The sequence below is a fragment of the Oncorhynchus mykiss genome, chromosome 12, assembly GCF_013265735.2.
Source record: "Oncorhynchus mykiss isolate Arlee chromosome 12, USDA_OmykA_1.1, whole genome shotgun sequence".
Classification (NCBI taxonomy): domain Eukaryota; kingdom Metazoa; phylum Chordata; class Actinopteri; order Salmoniformes; family Salmonidae; genus Oncorhynchus; species Oncorhynchus mykiss.
The window spans coordinates 36,255,354-36,268,769 of record NC_048576.1 but is presented as its reverse complement, the minus strand read 5'-3'; the positions used below and the strand labels follow the sequence as shown (position 1 = coordinate 36,268,769).

Genomic DNA, 13,416 nt, shown 5'->3' with positions numbered 1-13,416 from the left:
GTTTGTTCGTTGTGTGTAATGACAAGCAACCAGATGCTGCACTTGACATCTTTACAAAATGTCTTATCCAAGTTAGTAATAAGCATGCACCCATTAAGAAAATGACTGTAAAAACAGTGAAATCCCAGTGGATTGATGAGGAATGGAAAAATTGTATGGTTGAGAGGGATGAGGCAAAATAAATGGAAAATAGGTCTGGCTGTACAACTGATTGGCCAACGTACTGCAATTTGAGAAATCATGTGGCTAAACTGAATTAAAAGAAGAAGAAACTACACTATGAAACAAAGATAAATGACAAAGAATGATAGTAAACAGCTTTGGAGCACCTTAAATTACATTTTGGGCAAACTCTGCTCCATCATTCATTGAATCAATCACTTTAAGAATTTTTTCATTGGCAAGATTTGCAAACTTAGGCATGAAATGCCAGCAACAAACATTGACACTACACATCCAAGTGTATCTGACCAAATTATGAAAGACAAGGGTTGTAATTTTGAATTCCGTGAAGTAAGTGTGGAAGGTGAAAAAATGAAAGTTGTCTATCATCAATGACAAGCCACCGGGGTCTGACAACTTGGATGGAAAATTACAGAAGATAATAGTGGACAATATTGCCACTCCTATTTCCCAGATCTTCAATTGAAGCCTACTAGAAAGTGTGTGCCCTCAGGCTTGGAGGGAAGCAAAAGGATTTCCCTTACCTAAGAATAGTATAGCCTTTTTTACAGGTTCAAAAAGCCAGCCAATCAGCCTGCTACCAACCCTTAGTAAACTTCTGGGAAAAATTGTGTTTCACCAGATTTCCCCTTTATTTAACCAGATACAATGCTATTTTACAGTAAACAAATTGACAACAGACTTTCAGTATGCTTTTAGGGAAGGACATTCAACAAGCACAGTGCTTACACGAATGACTAATATAAATGTATTAAAAAAATATTGTCCAGGGCGCTTTGTTAGACTTCAGTGAGGCTTTTGACATTATCGATCATAGTATTTGCTGGAAAAACATATGTGTTATGGCTTTACACCCCCTGCTATATTGTGGATAAAGAGTTACCTGTCTAACAGAACTCAGAGGGTGTTCTTTAATGGAAGCCTCTCCAACAAAATCCAGGTAGAATCAGGAATTCCCCAGGGCAGCTGTCTAGGCCCCTTACTTTTTTCAATCTTTACTAATGACATTCCACTGGCTTTAAGTAAAGCCAGGAATATCTAAACTCAGCACAAAAAAATAAACGTCCTCTCACTGTCAACTGTGTTTATCTTCAGTAAACTTAACACATGTAAATATTTGTATGAACATAACAAAATTCAACAACTGAGACATCAACTGAACAAGTTCCACAGACATGTGACTAACAAAACTGGAATAATGTGTCCCTGAACAAAGGGGGTCAAAATCAAAAGTAACAGTCAGTATGTGGTGTGGCCACCAGCTGCCTTAAGTACTGCAGTGCATCTCCTCCTCATGGACTGCACCATATTTGTCAGTTCTTGCTGTGAGATGTTACCCCACTCTTCCATCAAAGCACCTGCAAGTTCCTGGACATTTCTGGGGGGAATGGCCCTAGCCCTCACATTCCGATCCAACAGGTCCCAGACGTGCTCAATGGGATTGAGATCCGGGCTCTTAGCTGGCCATGGCAGAATACTGACATTCATGTCTTGCAGGAAATCATGCACACAACGAGCAGTATGGCTTGTGGCACTGTCATGCTGGAGGGTCATCAGCCTGCAGGAAGGATACCACATGAGGGAGGAGGATGTCTTCCCTGTAACACACAGCATTGAGATTGCCTGCAATGACAACAAGCTCAGTCCGATGATGCTGTGACACACTGTCCCAGACCATGACAGACCTTCCACCTCCAAATCTGTCCCGCTGCAGTGTACAGACCTCGGTGTAACGCTCATTCCTTCGACGATAAACACGAATCCGACCATCATCCCTGGTGAGACAAAACCACGACTCGTCAGTGAAGAGCACTTTTTTGCCAGTCCTGTCTGGTCCAGCGAAGGTGGGTTTGTGCCCATAGGCGACGTTATTTCCAATGATGTCTGGTGAGGACCTGCCTTACAACAGGCCTACAAGCCCTCAGTCCAGCCTCTCTCAGCCTATTGTGGACAGTCTGAGCACTGATGGAGGGATTGAGGGTTCCTGGTGTAACTCAGGCAGTTGTTGTTGCCATCCTGTACCTGTCCCGCAGGTGTGATGTTCGGATGTACAGATCCTGTGCAGGTGTTGTTACATGTGGTCTGCCACTGCGAGGACAATCAGCTGTCTGTCCTGTCTCCCTGTAGCGCTTGTCTTAGGCGTCTCACAGTACGGACATTGCAATTTATTGCCCTGGCCACATCTGCAGTCCTCATGCCTCCTTGCAGCATGCCTAAGGCACATTCATGCAGATGAGCAGGTACCCTGGGCATCTTTCTTTTTCAGTTTTTCAGTCAGTAGAAAGGCTTCTTTAGTGTCCTAAGTTTTCATAACTGTGACCTTAATTGCCTACCGTCTGTAAGCTGTTAGTGTCTTAACGACCGTTCCAAAGGTGCATGTTCATTAATTGTTTATGGTTAATTGAACAAGCATGGGAAACAGTGTTTAAACCCTTTACAGTGAAGATCTGTGAAGTTATTTGGATTTTTACTGATTCATTTTGAAAGACAGGGTCCTGAAAAAGGTTTATGTATGCGGATGACTCTATACACGTCAGCCACCACAGCAACTGAATTGACTGCACACTTCACAAATAACTGCAGTTAGTTTCAGAATTAGTGGCAAGGAATAAGTTAATCCTAAATATTTAAAAAACGAAAAGCATTGTATTTGGGACAAATCATTCACTAAACCCTAAACCTCAACTAAATCTTGTAATGAATAATGTGTAAATTGAGCAACTTGAGGAGTCTAAATTGCTTGGAGTAACCCTGGATTGTAAACTGTCGTGGTCAAAACATATTGATACAACAGTAGCTAGGATGGGGAGAAGTCTGTCCATAATAAAGATCAGCTCTGCATTCTTAACAGCACTATCAACAAGGCAGGTCCTACAGGCCCTAGTTTTGTCACACCTGGACTACTGTTTAGACGTGTGGTCAGGGTCCACAAAGAGGGAATTTTGGGAAAATTGAAATTGGCTCAGAACAGGGCAGCATGGCTGGCCCTTGGATGTACACAGAGAGCTAACATTAATAATATGCATGTCAATCTCTCCTGGCTCAAAGTGGAGGAGAGATTCACTTCATCGCTACTTGTATTCGTGAGAAGTTGAATGTTGAATGCACCAAGCTGTCTATTTGAACTGCTGGCACACAGCTCGGACACCCATGCATACCCCACAAGACAAGCCCCCAAAGGTATCTTCACAGTCCCCAAGTCCAGAACAGACTATGGGAGGTACACAGTACTACACAGAGCCATGACTACATGGAATTCTATTCCACATCAAGTAACTCATGCAAGCACTAACATTTAATTTAAAAAACAGACAGGTGCAGACACATGTATACATACACACGATAACATATGCACTATACACACATGTACTCACAGATTTTGTGTTGTAGATACAGTGGCTTGAGAAAGTATTCACCCCCCCTTGACATTTTTCCTATTTTGTTGCTTTACAACCTGGAATTACAATAGATTTTTTGGGGCGTTGTATCATTTGATTTACACAACATCACTTTGAAGATGCAAAATATTTGTAATTGTGAAACAAACAAGAAATAAGACTAAAAAACGGAAAACTTCAGCGTGCATAACTATTCACCCCCCATAGTCAATACTTTGTAGAGCCACCTTTTGCAGCAATTACAGCTGCAAGTCTCTTGGGGTATGTCTCTATAAGCTTGGCACATCTAGCCACTGGGATTTTTGGCCATTCTTCAAGGCAAAACTGCTCCAGCTCCTTCAAGTTGGATGGGTTCTGCTGGTGTACAGCAATCTTTAAGTCATATCACATATTCTCAATTGGATTGAGGCCTGGGCTTTGACTAGGCCATTCCAAGACATTTAAATGTTTCCCCTTAATCCACTCGAGTGTTGCTTTAGCAGTATGCTTAGGGTCATTGTCCTGCTGGAAGGTGAACCTCTGTCCCAGTCTCAAATCTCTGGAAGACTGAAACAGGTTTCCCTCAAGAATTTCCCTGTATTTAGCATCATCCATCATTCCTTCAATTCTGACCAGTTTCCCAGTCCCTGCTGATGAAAAATATCCCCACAGCACGGGGATGGTGTTCTCGGAGTGACGAAAGGTGTTGGGTTTGTGCCAGACATATCATTTTCCTTGATGGCCAAAAATCTCAATTTTAGTCTCATCTGACCAGAGTACCTTCTTCCTTATGTTTGGGGAGTCTCCCACATGCATTTTGGCGAATACCAAACATGTTTGCTTATTTTTTTCTTTAAGCAATGGCTTTTTCCTGGCCACTCTTCCGTAAAGCCCAGCTCTGTGGAGTATACAGCTTAAAGTGGTCCTATAGACAGATACACCATTCTCCTCTGTGGAGCTTTGCAGCTCCGTCAGGGTTATCTTTAATCTCTTTGTTGCCTCTCTGATTAATGCCCTCCTTGCCTGGTCTGTGAGTTTTGATGGGCAGCCCTCTCTTGGCAGCTTTGTTGTGGTGCCATATTCTTCCCATTTTTAATAATGGATTTAATGGTGCTCTGTGGGATGTTCAATGTTTCAGATATTTTTTTATAACCTAACCCTGATCTGTACTTCTCCACAACTTTGTCCCTGACCTGTTTGGAGAGCTCCTTGGTCTTCATGGTGCCGCTGCTTGGTGGTGCCCCTTGCTTAGTGGTGTTGCAGACTCTGGGGCCTTTCAGAACAGGTGTATATATACTGAGATCATGTGACAGATCATGTGACACTTAAATAAAGTACACCTGTGTGCAATCTAACTCATTCTGTGACTTCTGAAGGTAATTGGTTGCACCAGATCTTATTTAGGGGCATCATAGCAAAGGGGTGTGTCACACCCTGACCTTAGAGATCCTTTTTACGTCTCTGTTTTGGTTTGGTCAGGGCGTGAGTTGGGGTGGGCATTCTATGTTTTGTGTTCTATGTTTTCTATTTCTTTGTGTTGGCCCGGGTATGGTTCTCAATCAGGGACAGCTGTCTATCGTTGTCTCTGATTGGGAACCATACTTAGGTAACCTTTTCCCACCTGTGTGTGTGGGAGGTTGTCTCTGTTTAGAGCACTTTGGTCCTCATCCTTCAACAGCCGTGAGAGGGTGAATACATATGCATGCACAACTTTTCAGTTTTTGATTTTTTTTCATTTCACATCACCAATTTGGACTATTTTGTGTATGTCCATTACATGAAATCCAAATAAAAATCAATTTAAATTACAGGTTGTAATGCAACAAAATAGGAAAAATGGCAAGGGGGATGAATACTTTTACAAGGCACGGTATGTAGTAGTAGAGTAGGGGCCTGAGGGCACACACGTATTATGTTGTGAAATCTGTTGTGAATGTCTTGTAATGTTTTTAAAAATGTATAATTGCCTTCATTTTGCGGGACCCCAGGAAGAATAGTTGCTGTCTTGGCAGCAGCTAATGGGGATCCATAATAAACACAAATACAAGTTTTGGGATTGGCGGACAGAGTTTGTGACAGAGAGGATATCAGCTGTACCTGCTAAGATATGACATACATGCTAGTATCACATAACTCTGAGGCTGTAAAGCTATGTATCAGAATGTATCTGCCAGGGTTATATAAAAAGCCTGCACCCTCTGTGACATCTAGGAAGATTTTAATCCACTTAACCCCAACATTTCTCTAAGTTTTCGCCATCATTTTGAAGCCCTAGTTATTATTTTGCTTTGACAAAGTCATTTCTCTAGATTATTATTTAGTGTGATTATTGATTCATTTACCTCTATCCCTCATTTTAAGGTCAACCCTGCTACGTGAACTCCCATTTGAATATGATGAAAGTAAACTATTTCTTTAATCTTTTTTCAAAAGCAACATTAAACAGCTAATAGTCAAATCATAGCGTAAAAATAGGTGAGCTGGTTCTACTCTTTTTGGCCCTTTCCTGTGTTTTGTGGTGGAAAACTGAGCGGGTCAAGCCTAACACGTCAACCCTGTTACCCATAGACAGCCTACAAATGTTTTAACCATTCCCCCCCCCCCCCCCCCCCCCCCCCCCCCTTCCATTGCCACTCCTTGTTGCACACAATAAGCTTCCATTCCCCTTGTCAAAATGGAATTTATGGCTGATTTAAGATGAAATTGTCAACGCTGTTACTGTCAACCCTGTTACGGTCAACCGTGTTACTTTATTTGACACTTAATATGCACTTGCTACAGTATTTTTATTTATTTAACCTCTTGAGATTAAGTTACACTTCTCAAAAGGCACCGTGGAACAACCATAAAGCCTATGGTGGAATAAGTTGTTATCACCTTATAATAACACCCTGCTCCCAGATGTAAATAAACTATTAGCTACCCAAACCAGTGGTCAGAATGACATCACAGGGCTGGAAAAGGCATAAGACAGGTGACCCAGTTGCAGTATGAAATATATATAAAATAGTGAACAATTAACTTCACTGCGCCTTGTTCACCACTATATTCTTCCTGCGTATAAGCATGATGGTATCTGTGAGACCGCCAATTTTAATAAGGCCAAGAAGGGAAAGGCTCTTCCTTTTCCAAATTCCTCAGGCCGCCTTGGAGGAAGTTGTGCTTTTGGGCTCTGGGTTCTGATAAGAGATGCGTGCTTGCAATTCAACCCCTCCCTCCCTCACAGCGCCAGGAAGTCGGAGAAGTGTGTTTAGGGGCCTGGGAAAATGGCGCTACGTGCTCTAGCCCTGACGCAATCCTTGCCCCCCCCAGTGCGTCCCAGTGCGCACCACACACACTACACACCCACTCTTCGTAGCAGTCTCCTAAGTCCTACCACTATATGGGCCTCCAGGCCTAGAGCTATATTTTGCCATGTCTCTTCATGAGTCGATAGACATGAGAAAAGCATCTCAGTGTGATATGGTAACATCTCTCTGCTCTGACAGCTTACATGGTTCTGATCTTCACAACATCCTCCAGAGGACCAAGCCTTAGACTCGACAGCCTCAGTGGAATGCAAATACAGCTGCTTTTTACTGGGATGGCAAGTGTCAAGTGAGGCGTAAAAGTGGTATGAAAACCTCAAATGTCTGTGAAGTTATGTTGAGAACTGTAACATTAGACAAGTGGAGTGCTAGGGATGATATGACATTGGGTGGTTACTGTGGCCTAGTTACAGTGCCTTGCGAAAGTATTCGGCCCCCTTGAACTTTGCGACCTTTTGCCACATTTCAGGCTTCAAACATAAAGATATAAAACTGTATTTTTTTGTGAAGAATCAACAACAAGTGGTGCACAATCATGAAGTGGAACGACATTTATTGGATATTTCAAACTTTTTTAACAAATCAAAAACTGAAAAATTGGCCGTTCAAAATTATTCAGCCCCTTTACTTTCAGTGCAGCAAACTCTCTCCAGAAGTTCAGTGAGGATCTCTGAATGATCAAATGTTGACCTAAATGACTAATGATGATAAATACAATCCACCTGTGTGTAATCAAGTCTCCGTATAAATGCACCTGCACTGTGATAGTCTCAGAGGTCCGTTAAAAGCGCAGAGAGCATCATGAAGAACAAGGAACACACCAGGCAGGTCCGAGATACTGTTGTGAAGAAGTTTAAAGCCGGATTTGGATACAAAAAGATTTCCCAAGCTTTAAACATCCCAAGGAGCACTGTGCAAGCGATAATATTGAAATGGAAGGAGTATCAGACCACTGCAAATCTACCAAGACCTGGCCGTCCCTCTAAACTTTCAGCTCATACAAGGAGAAGTCTGATCAGAGATGCAGCCAAGAGGCCCATGATCACTCTGGATGAACTGCATATATCTACAGCTGAGGTGGGAGGACAACAATCAGGACAACAATCAGTCGTATATTGCACAAATCTGGCCTTTATGGAAGAGTGGCAAGAAGAAAACCATTTCTTAAAGATATCCATAAAAAGTGTTGTTTAAAGTTTGCCACAAGCCACCTGGGAGACACACCAAACATGTGGAAGAAGGTGCTCTGGTCAGATGAAACCAAAATTGAACTTTTTGGCAACAATGCAAAACGTTATGTTTGGCGTAAAAGCAACACAGCTCATCACCTTGAACACACCATCCCCACTGTCAAATATGGTGGTGGCAGCATCATGGTTTGGGCCTGCTTTTCTTCAGCAGGGACAGGGAAGATGGTTAAAATTGATGGGAAGATGGATGGAGCCAAATACAGGACCATTCTGGAAGAAAACCTGATGGAGTCTGCAAAAGACCTGAGACTGGGACGGAGATTTGTCTTCCAACAAGACAATGATCCAAAACATAAAGCAAAATCTACAATGGAATGGTTCAAAAATAAACATATCCAGGTGTTAGAATGGCCAAGTCAAAGTCCAGACCTGAATCCAATCGAGAATCTGTGGAAAGAACTGAAAACTGCTGTTCACAAATGCTCTCCACCCAACCTCACTGAGCTCGAGCTGTTTTGCAAGGAGGAATGGGAAAAAATGTCAGTCTCTCGATGTGCAAAACTGATAGAGACATACCCCAAGTGACTTACAGCTGTAATCGCAGCAAAAGGTGGCGCTACAAAGTATTAACTTAAGGGGGCTGAATAATTTTGCACGCCCAATTTTTCAGTTTTTGATTTGTTAAAAAAGTTTGAAATATCCAATAAATGTCGTTCCACTTCATGATTGTGTCCCACTTGTTGTTGATTCTTCACAAAAAAATACAGTTTTATATCTTTATGTTTGAAGCCTGAAATGTGGCAAAAGGTCGCAAAGTTCAAGGGGGCCGAATACTTTCGCAAGGCACTGTAGATTACAACACAATGGATGTGTTCTAGGGAATGGCCAACATATGTCCTCTGAATGACTGTAAACAAGGACATTTTTTATGAGGAAAAGACAAGAAAGACCAAAAGATAGAACTGACCTCCATTTTCTGTTCTTAAATCAGAGAATATAGATGTTTGATGAATCACAAATAACAGTGATATCCAGCAGTTGGTCATCTATCATGTTTCTATTCTGTTAGGTATTTGGTGTATGACCCAAGTGTGTCACTCAGTCAGCAAATCAGAGTTAATATGGAAAAAGTAACAATGGCCCTATAACAATGGCAATCAGAGAGCACCTGGTGATTGTTACACAATCATTTATCCCCCTTAACCATCTATACCAGTGCTGGCTTATCTCATTCCATTACTCCCCGGCCAAAGTTGGCAGGTAGAATTGCATTAGGTCATAGGTATAATTGTTCCTGCGCTCTGTTGCTCCTGGTTGCTAACAACAGTGTCTATGTGATCCACTCATGCCAATGGGGAAATGAGTTGGAGGGATTTTCGCTGCTATAGTTAGAGAACTTTCAGATTGCAGAAAGTATAATTGGTGAATTAAGGTCTTCTAGGAAATACTAGACACCACAATGAACCGGTCAATCTCTACTGAACCTTTTTAGAGAACCATCTGCAAATGAGCCCAACTTAGGGGTCTGCTCACTTTGAATCATGTTGATTGGATTGAAATACTTGGCATTTAATGGTCAAGTAGAACTATGCACATGATAAGATGCCAAATCTTAAAATGGTGAAATGCAACAGTTAGTTGATTAGAGACCAAATACTCTAATCCATTGCAATGACTGAGTGACCTTGTTCAGTCTGGTTCCTCTGAAAAGCTAACACCATGGGAAAAATCCATATTGGAAAACAACAGATTTGCTAGGCATTTTATCTCTGATTCCAAAGCAGCTGGTTTTCTATCACAACTCCTAAGTTCATCAAATTTTGCAGCCTGAACCCATTGCCTACATGCTAGGAATATGTATGGAGCAGGAAACAAATACAGTGTATTACACACTAACATTACACACTAACACTAACATCACTGAAATGAATTTAATCAATTGACTGGCACCTGCATGAAGAATTCAACTCGACAGCCTCAACACTCTCCCACATAACACTCAACCTACAGGCCAGAAATACAAATAGAAATGTTGTACTCTGTAGGCATGAATTCTTAAGATGTATTTTGAATATTTTACGTGGACTTTTGTTATAGGATTGATTTTGTTAATTTTAGAGTAAACTAAGAAACCTATCTTTATAATCTATATGACAAAACATCTAGGCTATTTCAACAAGTATTTATTACATTATTTGATATAAAATAATTAATTTTAAATGAGCTGAAGTATCATGTTTATGTACTCACGTTCCTTGACAAAATGGTGAATATTGGCACTCTTTACTGATCCTACTCAAACAATCAACCACTTATTTTTTTCATTAGAGCTCACTCAAGAACATTTTCAAGGATTGTATTAACAGTATAGTCATTTATTTAGCATACTGGTCCCTTGTGGGAATCAAACCTACAAATCCTGATGTTGCACACACATTTGCTACCAACTAAGCCACAGTGAACCCTTTCATGTTCCTTGAAAGTCAAACTATTCCTTTTGAATCTATATGACAAAACATTTCGGCTAGTTAAATAAGTCTTTTTAAAAGCCTGTTGCAAAACTATAGTCTAGAGCATGCATTAGACTAAAGGGCTGATGCTCATGCGGTGGTGCAGCACATCACCTTACATCATCTGAACTCCTCACCTCATTTTGAGCATCACATGAACCTCACAGCTGACACCCTATCAGGTTAGTAGTGGCTCTCTGAATATGTTAATACATCTAAGTTTATATTTGTCGGAGTCCTAGAATTTGCTATTGTACTACTAAAGTTCATAGAAGAAAAGTTGTTACTTACTTGTAATCAACATGGTGCTGTAATGTTGTCAGATGAAATGTGATATTTAGTCTCGTTTTATTCTTGTTAAGAATGAGCAAATTTATCAAACTTGATGTTGAATAATAAAAATACAAAACAACTATACAAATCTAATCAAATATTGAAGACAAGTTCAGCTGTCTTGATCATATTGGCCATCATAGTGAAATCAGTACAAATATTTCCACTTTCCAGTCGCCCTTCCCTCCCCTGGACCATACCAACTGCACTTAACGCTCACCCCAGGAGGGAGGCTTCCAAAACTACATAATGGATGACCAAGGCTGTTGACTTTTAAAGCATGCCAGGGTATTTATAAAGTATTTCAGAATTCAGATAACTTTCTCTACTGTGACAACTAATACAACTGTAACATCTGATATAAAATAATTCATTTTAAATTAGCTAATGTATTCCCCCCCACACCACCACCCTTAAGAGAGTGTGGTTGATCCCATGACATTGCCCTGTTGGTATTAGACTAGACTGGAGTGACCAGAAAGAGATTTCCTAACCTCAGACACTGGCCTTGAGGGCATATTCCCCCCTTTGTAGTCAGACTTGACAGCTAAAATTAGATGTAGCAGACAATCAGCCTATCATGGTAAACACGGAAACTCTCAAAGACAGTCAGGCTAAGAACATGATGAAATTCCCTCCACACGGGTTTCATAATAATCATGTATTTTTTATATAATACAGTACAATATTTGTACTTTATGTAACTAGTCCTTCCAATATCCAGATGCCACATTTCTTACACATTTATGTTCTCACTTTTCTTGACAAAATGGTGAATTTTGACTCCATATATACTGATCCTACTCAAACAATCGATCACTTATTTATGTCATTAGAACTCACTCAATAACATTTTCATGGATTTCATTAACATCATAGTCATTCAGCAGAAGTCTTATCCAGAGTGCATACATTTTCATACTGGTCCCCCATGGGAATCGAACACCCTGATGTTGAACACACCACACTCTACCGACTGAGCCACAGGGAACCCTTCCATGTTCCTTGAAAGTCAAATTATTCCTATGGTACAGTACCTTACCTCTAAAACCTGCAGCCCACACTTATATGTGGTCTGACCTTCTCCTGTAGCTGCTATCAGCATCTTGTAAAAGGCAGCCGCTGTTTCAAAGCAGAACATGGCACATTTAGTTCAAATCAAAAGAACAAGAGGATAGTAACTCTAATGACTACCCTTAAACCACTGTGGATGATGACAAAAACCTGCAGTGCTAATAGCCCTCTTCAAGGCTTCATCAGGATTCATTCCTAGGTAAGCCATTAGCGGTAATAGGTTCCATTTACAACGTAGGTGTTTGATTAGGCTCTTTTAAATGTGAAAACCCCTTGAGAGGGCCACCTCTTTGCTGCATTAATTCACAGTTGAATGAAAGATGGAAAGAAATGAAAACAACTAATGACTTTTACACAAGAGTGAAGTACAGGAACCAAGGTCCCCTTGGCAACCTTCCTGGAGCGCTTAGCTCAAGTTTATAATAAAACCTGGAAATAGGCATTCTTGGCTGTTACTGGGAATGAGATGTTTTTCTTGGATGACCCTAGCCCAAGATTCTGGTTTATGTGCATGATGTCATAGTCCATCATAATGCAGACCAAAGTTTTGTTATTTTTCCTGCAGATTTTGAAACCGCTTCTGCTTCATGTCTATGTACTAAAGTAATTATTTTATAATACACTTTTGAAGACAAATGTTGACTACGGTAACTGTCACAACTGACCAAATATTTTATCTTGGCACAATTATTACGTTTTTCTGCTTGGGTTAGCTGGTGAATTCATCAAAGCCACTGGCTCCTTCTGGTTCCTTGAGGGTCCCACCCTTGTTTTGGGTGAGTTAATTTTGCGGGACGGGGGTGTGCACTGCAGTCCTCCTCCCCAAGCAAAGGCTTCCGCTCTGACAAGCCCCTTATTCCAAATGGTCCAACTTCAAATGATGTAAAGCACTGTCCTCACACAATCTGCTTTAATTCTATACCTATATAAAACATATTAGCTGCTGTTGAATGGTTTGAGTTCTGTGGATGTTATAAAACTTGTTGCTATTTAAGAGATTATAACTTCTGGGTTTTCCTCCTCAGGATCACAACTCCTAAATGCTGAAGTGATAGTGATCAGCAAGGATGAAATGATCTCTGCTGTTAATATCTAAGTTTCTCTACCTCTCCCATCAAATCAAACTTAACCATGACGACAGATGCTTTTCTACTTACTGTTGCTTCATGGGCAGTCAGCCTGCCTTACAATATATACAAAACATCACAAAGAAATTGCCATACGGAGACGTGGAACTATGCTGAAACTATAGAAACCACACTGAACACCACAACAAAGAAGATCATTCCACATCATCTCACTTTACGATATGAGCTTGGACAGGTTGGCTGAAAATGGCCAGGCTATAGCCAAATGGGTCTATATATCAAAGACACACATCCAGAGGTCCAATAGCATCTCTCTCCAGTTCATCATTCTTAGAAATGATATCATCTGTGTT

General features: G+C 40.9%; 1 protein-coding gene across 2 annotated transcripts in view; it reads right to left on the bottom strand.

Moving 5' to 3' along the window:
* Nucleotides 1–13,416, bottom strand: part of LOC110538890 (rho GTPase-activating protein 7) — a 120,692-nt gene that overhangs the window by 23,210 nt on the left and 84,066 nt on the right. The window contains exon 1 of one of the 2 annotated variants that reach the window (XM_036937474.1): nt 10,860–11,068. The exons of the other annotated variant lie outside the window; for it this stretch is intronic. Coding sequence (XP_036793369.1) covers nt 10,860–10,872 — 13 coding nt within the window. The 5' untranslated portion in view covers nt 10,873–11,068. Of the gene's footprint in view, nt 1–10,859; nt 11,069–13,416 lie in introns of those variants that run through there. 2 annotated transcript variants of the gene reach the window in all.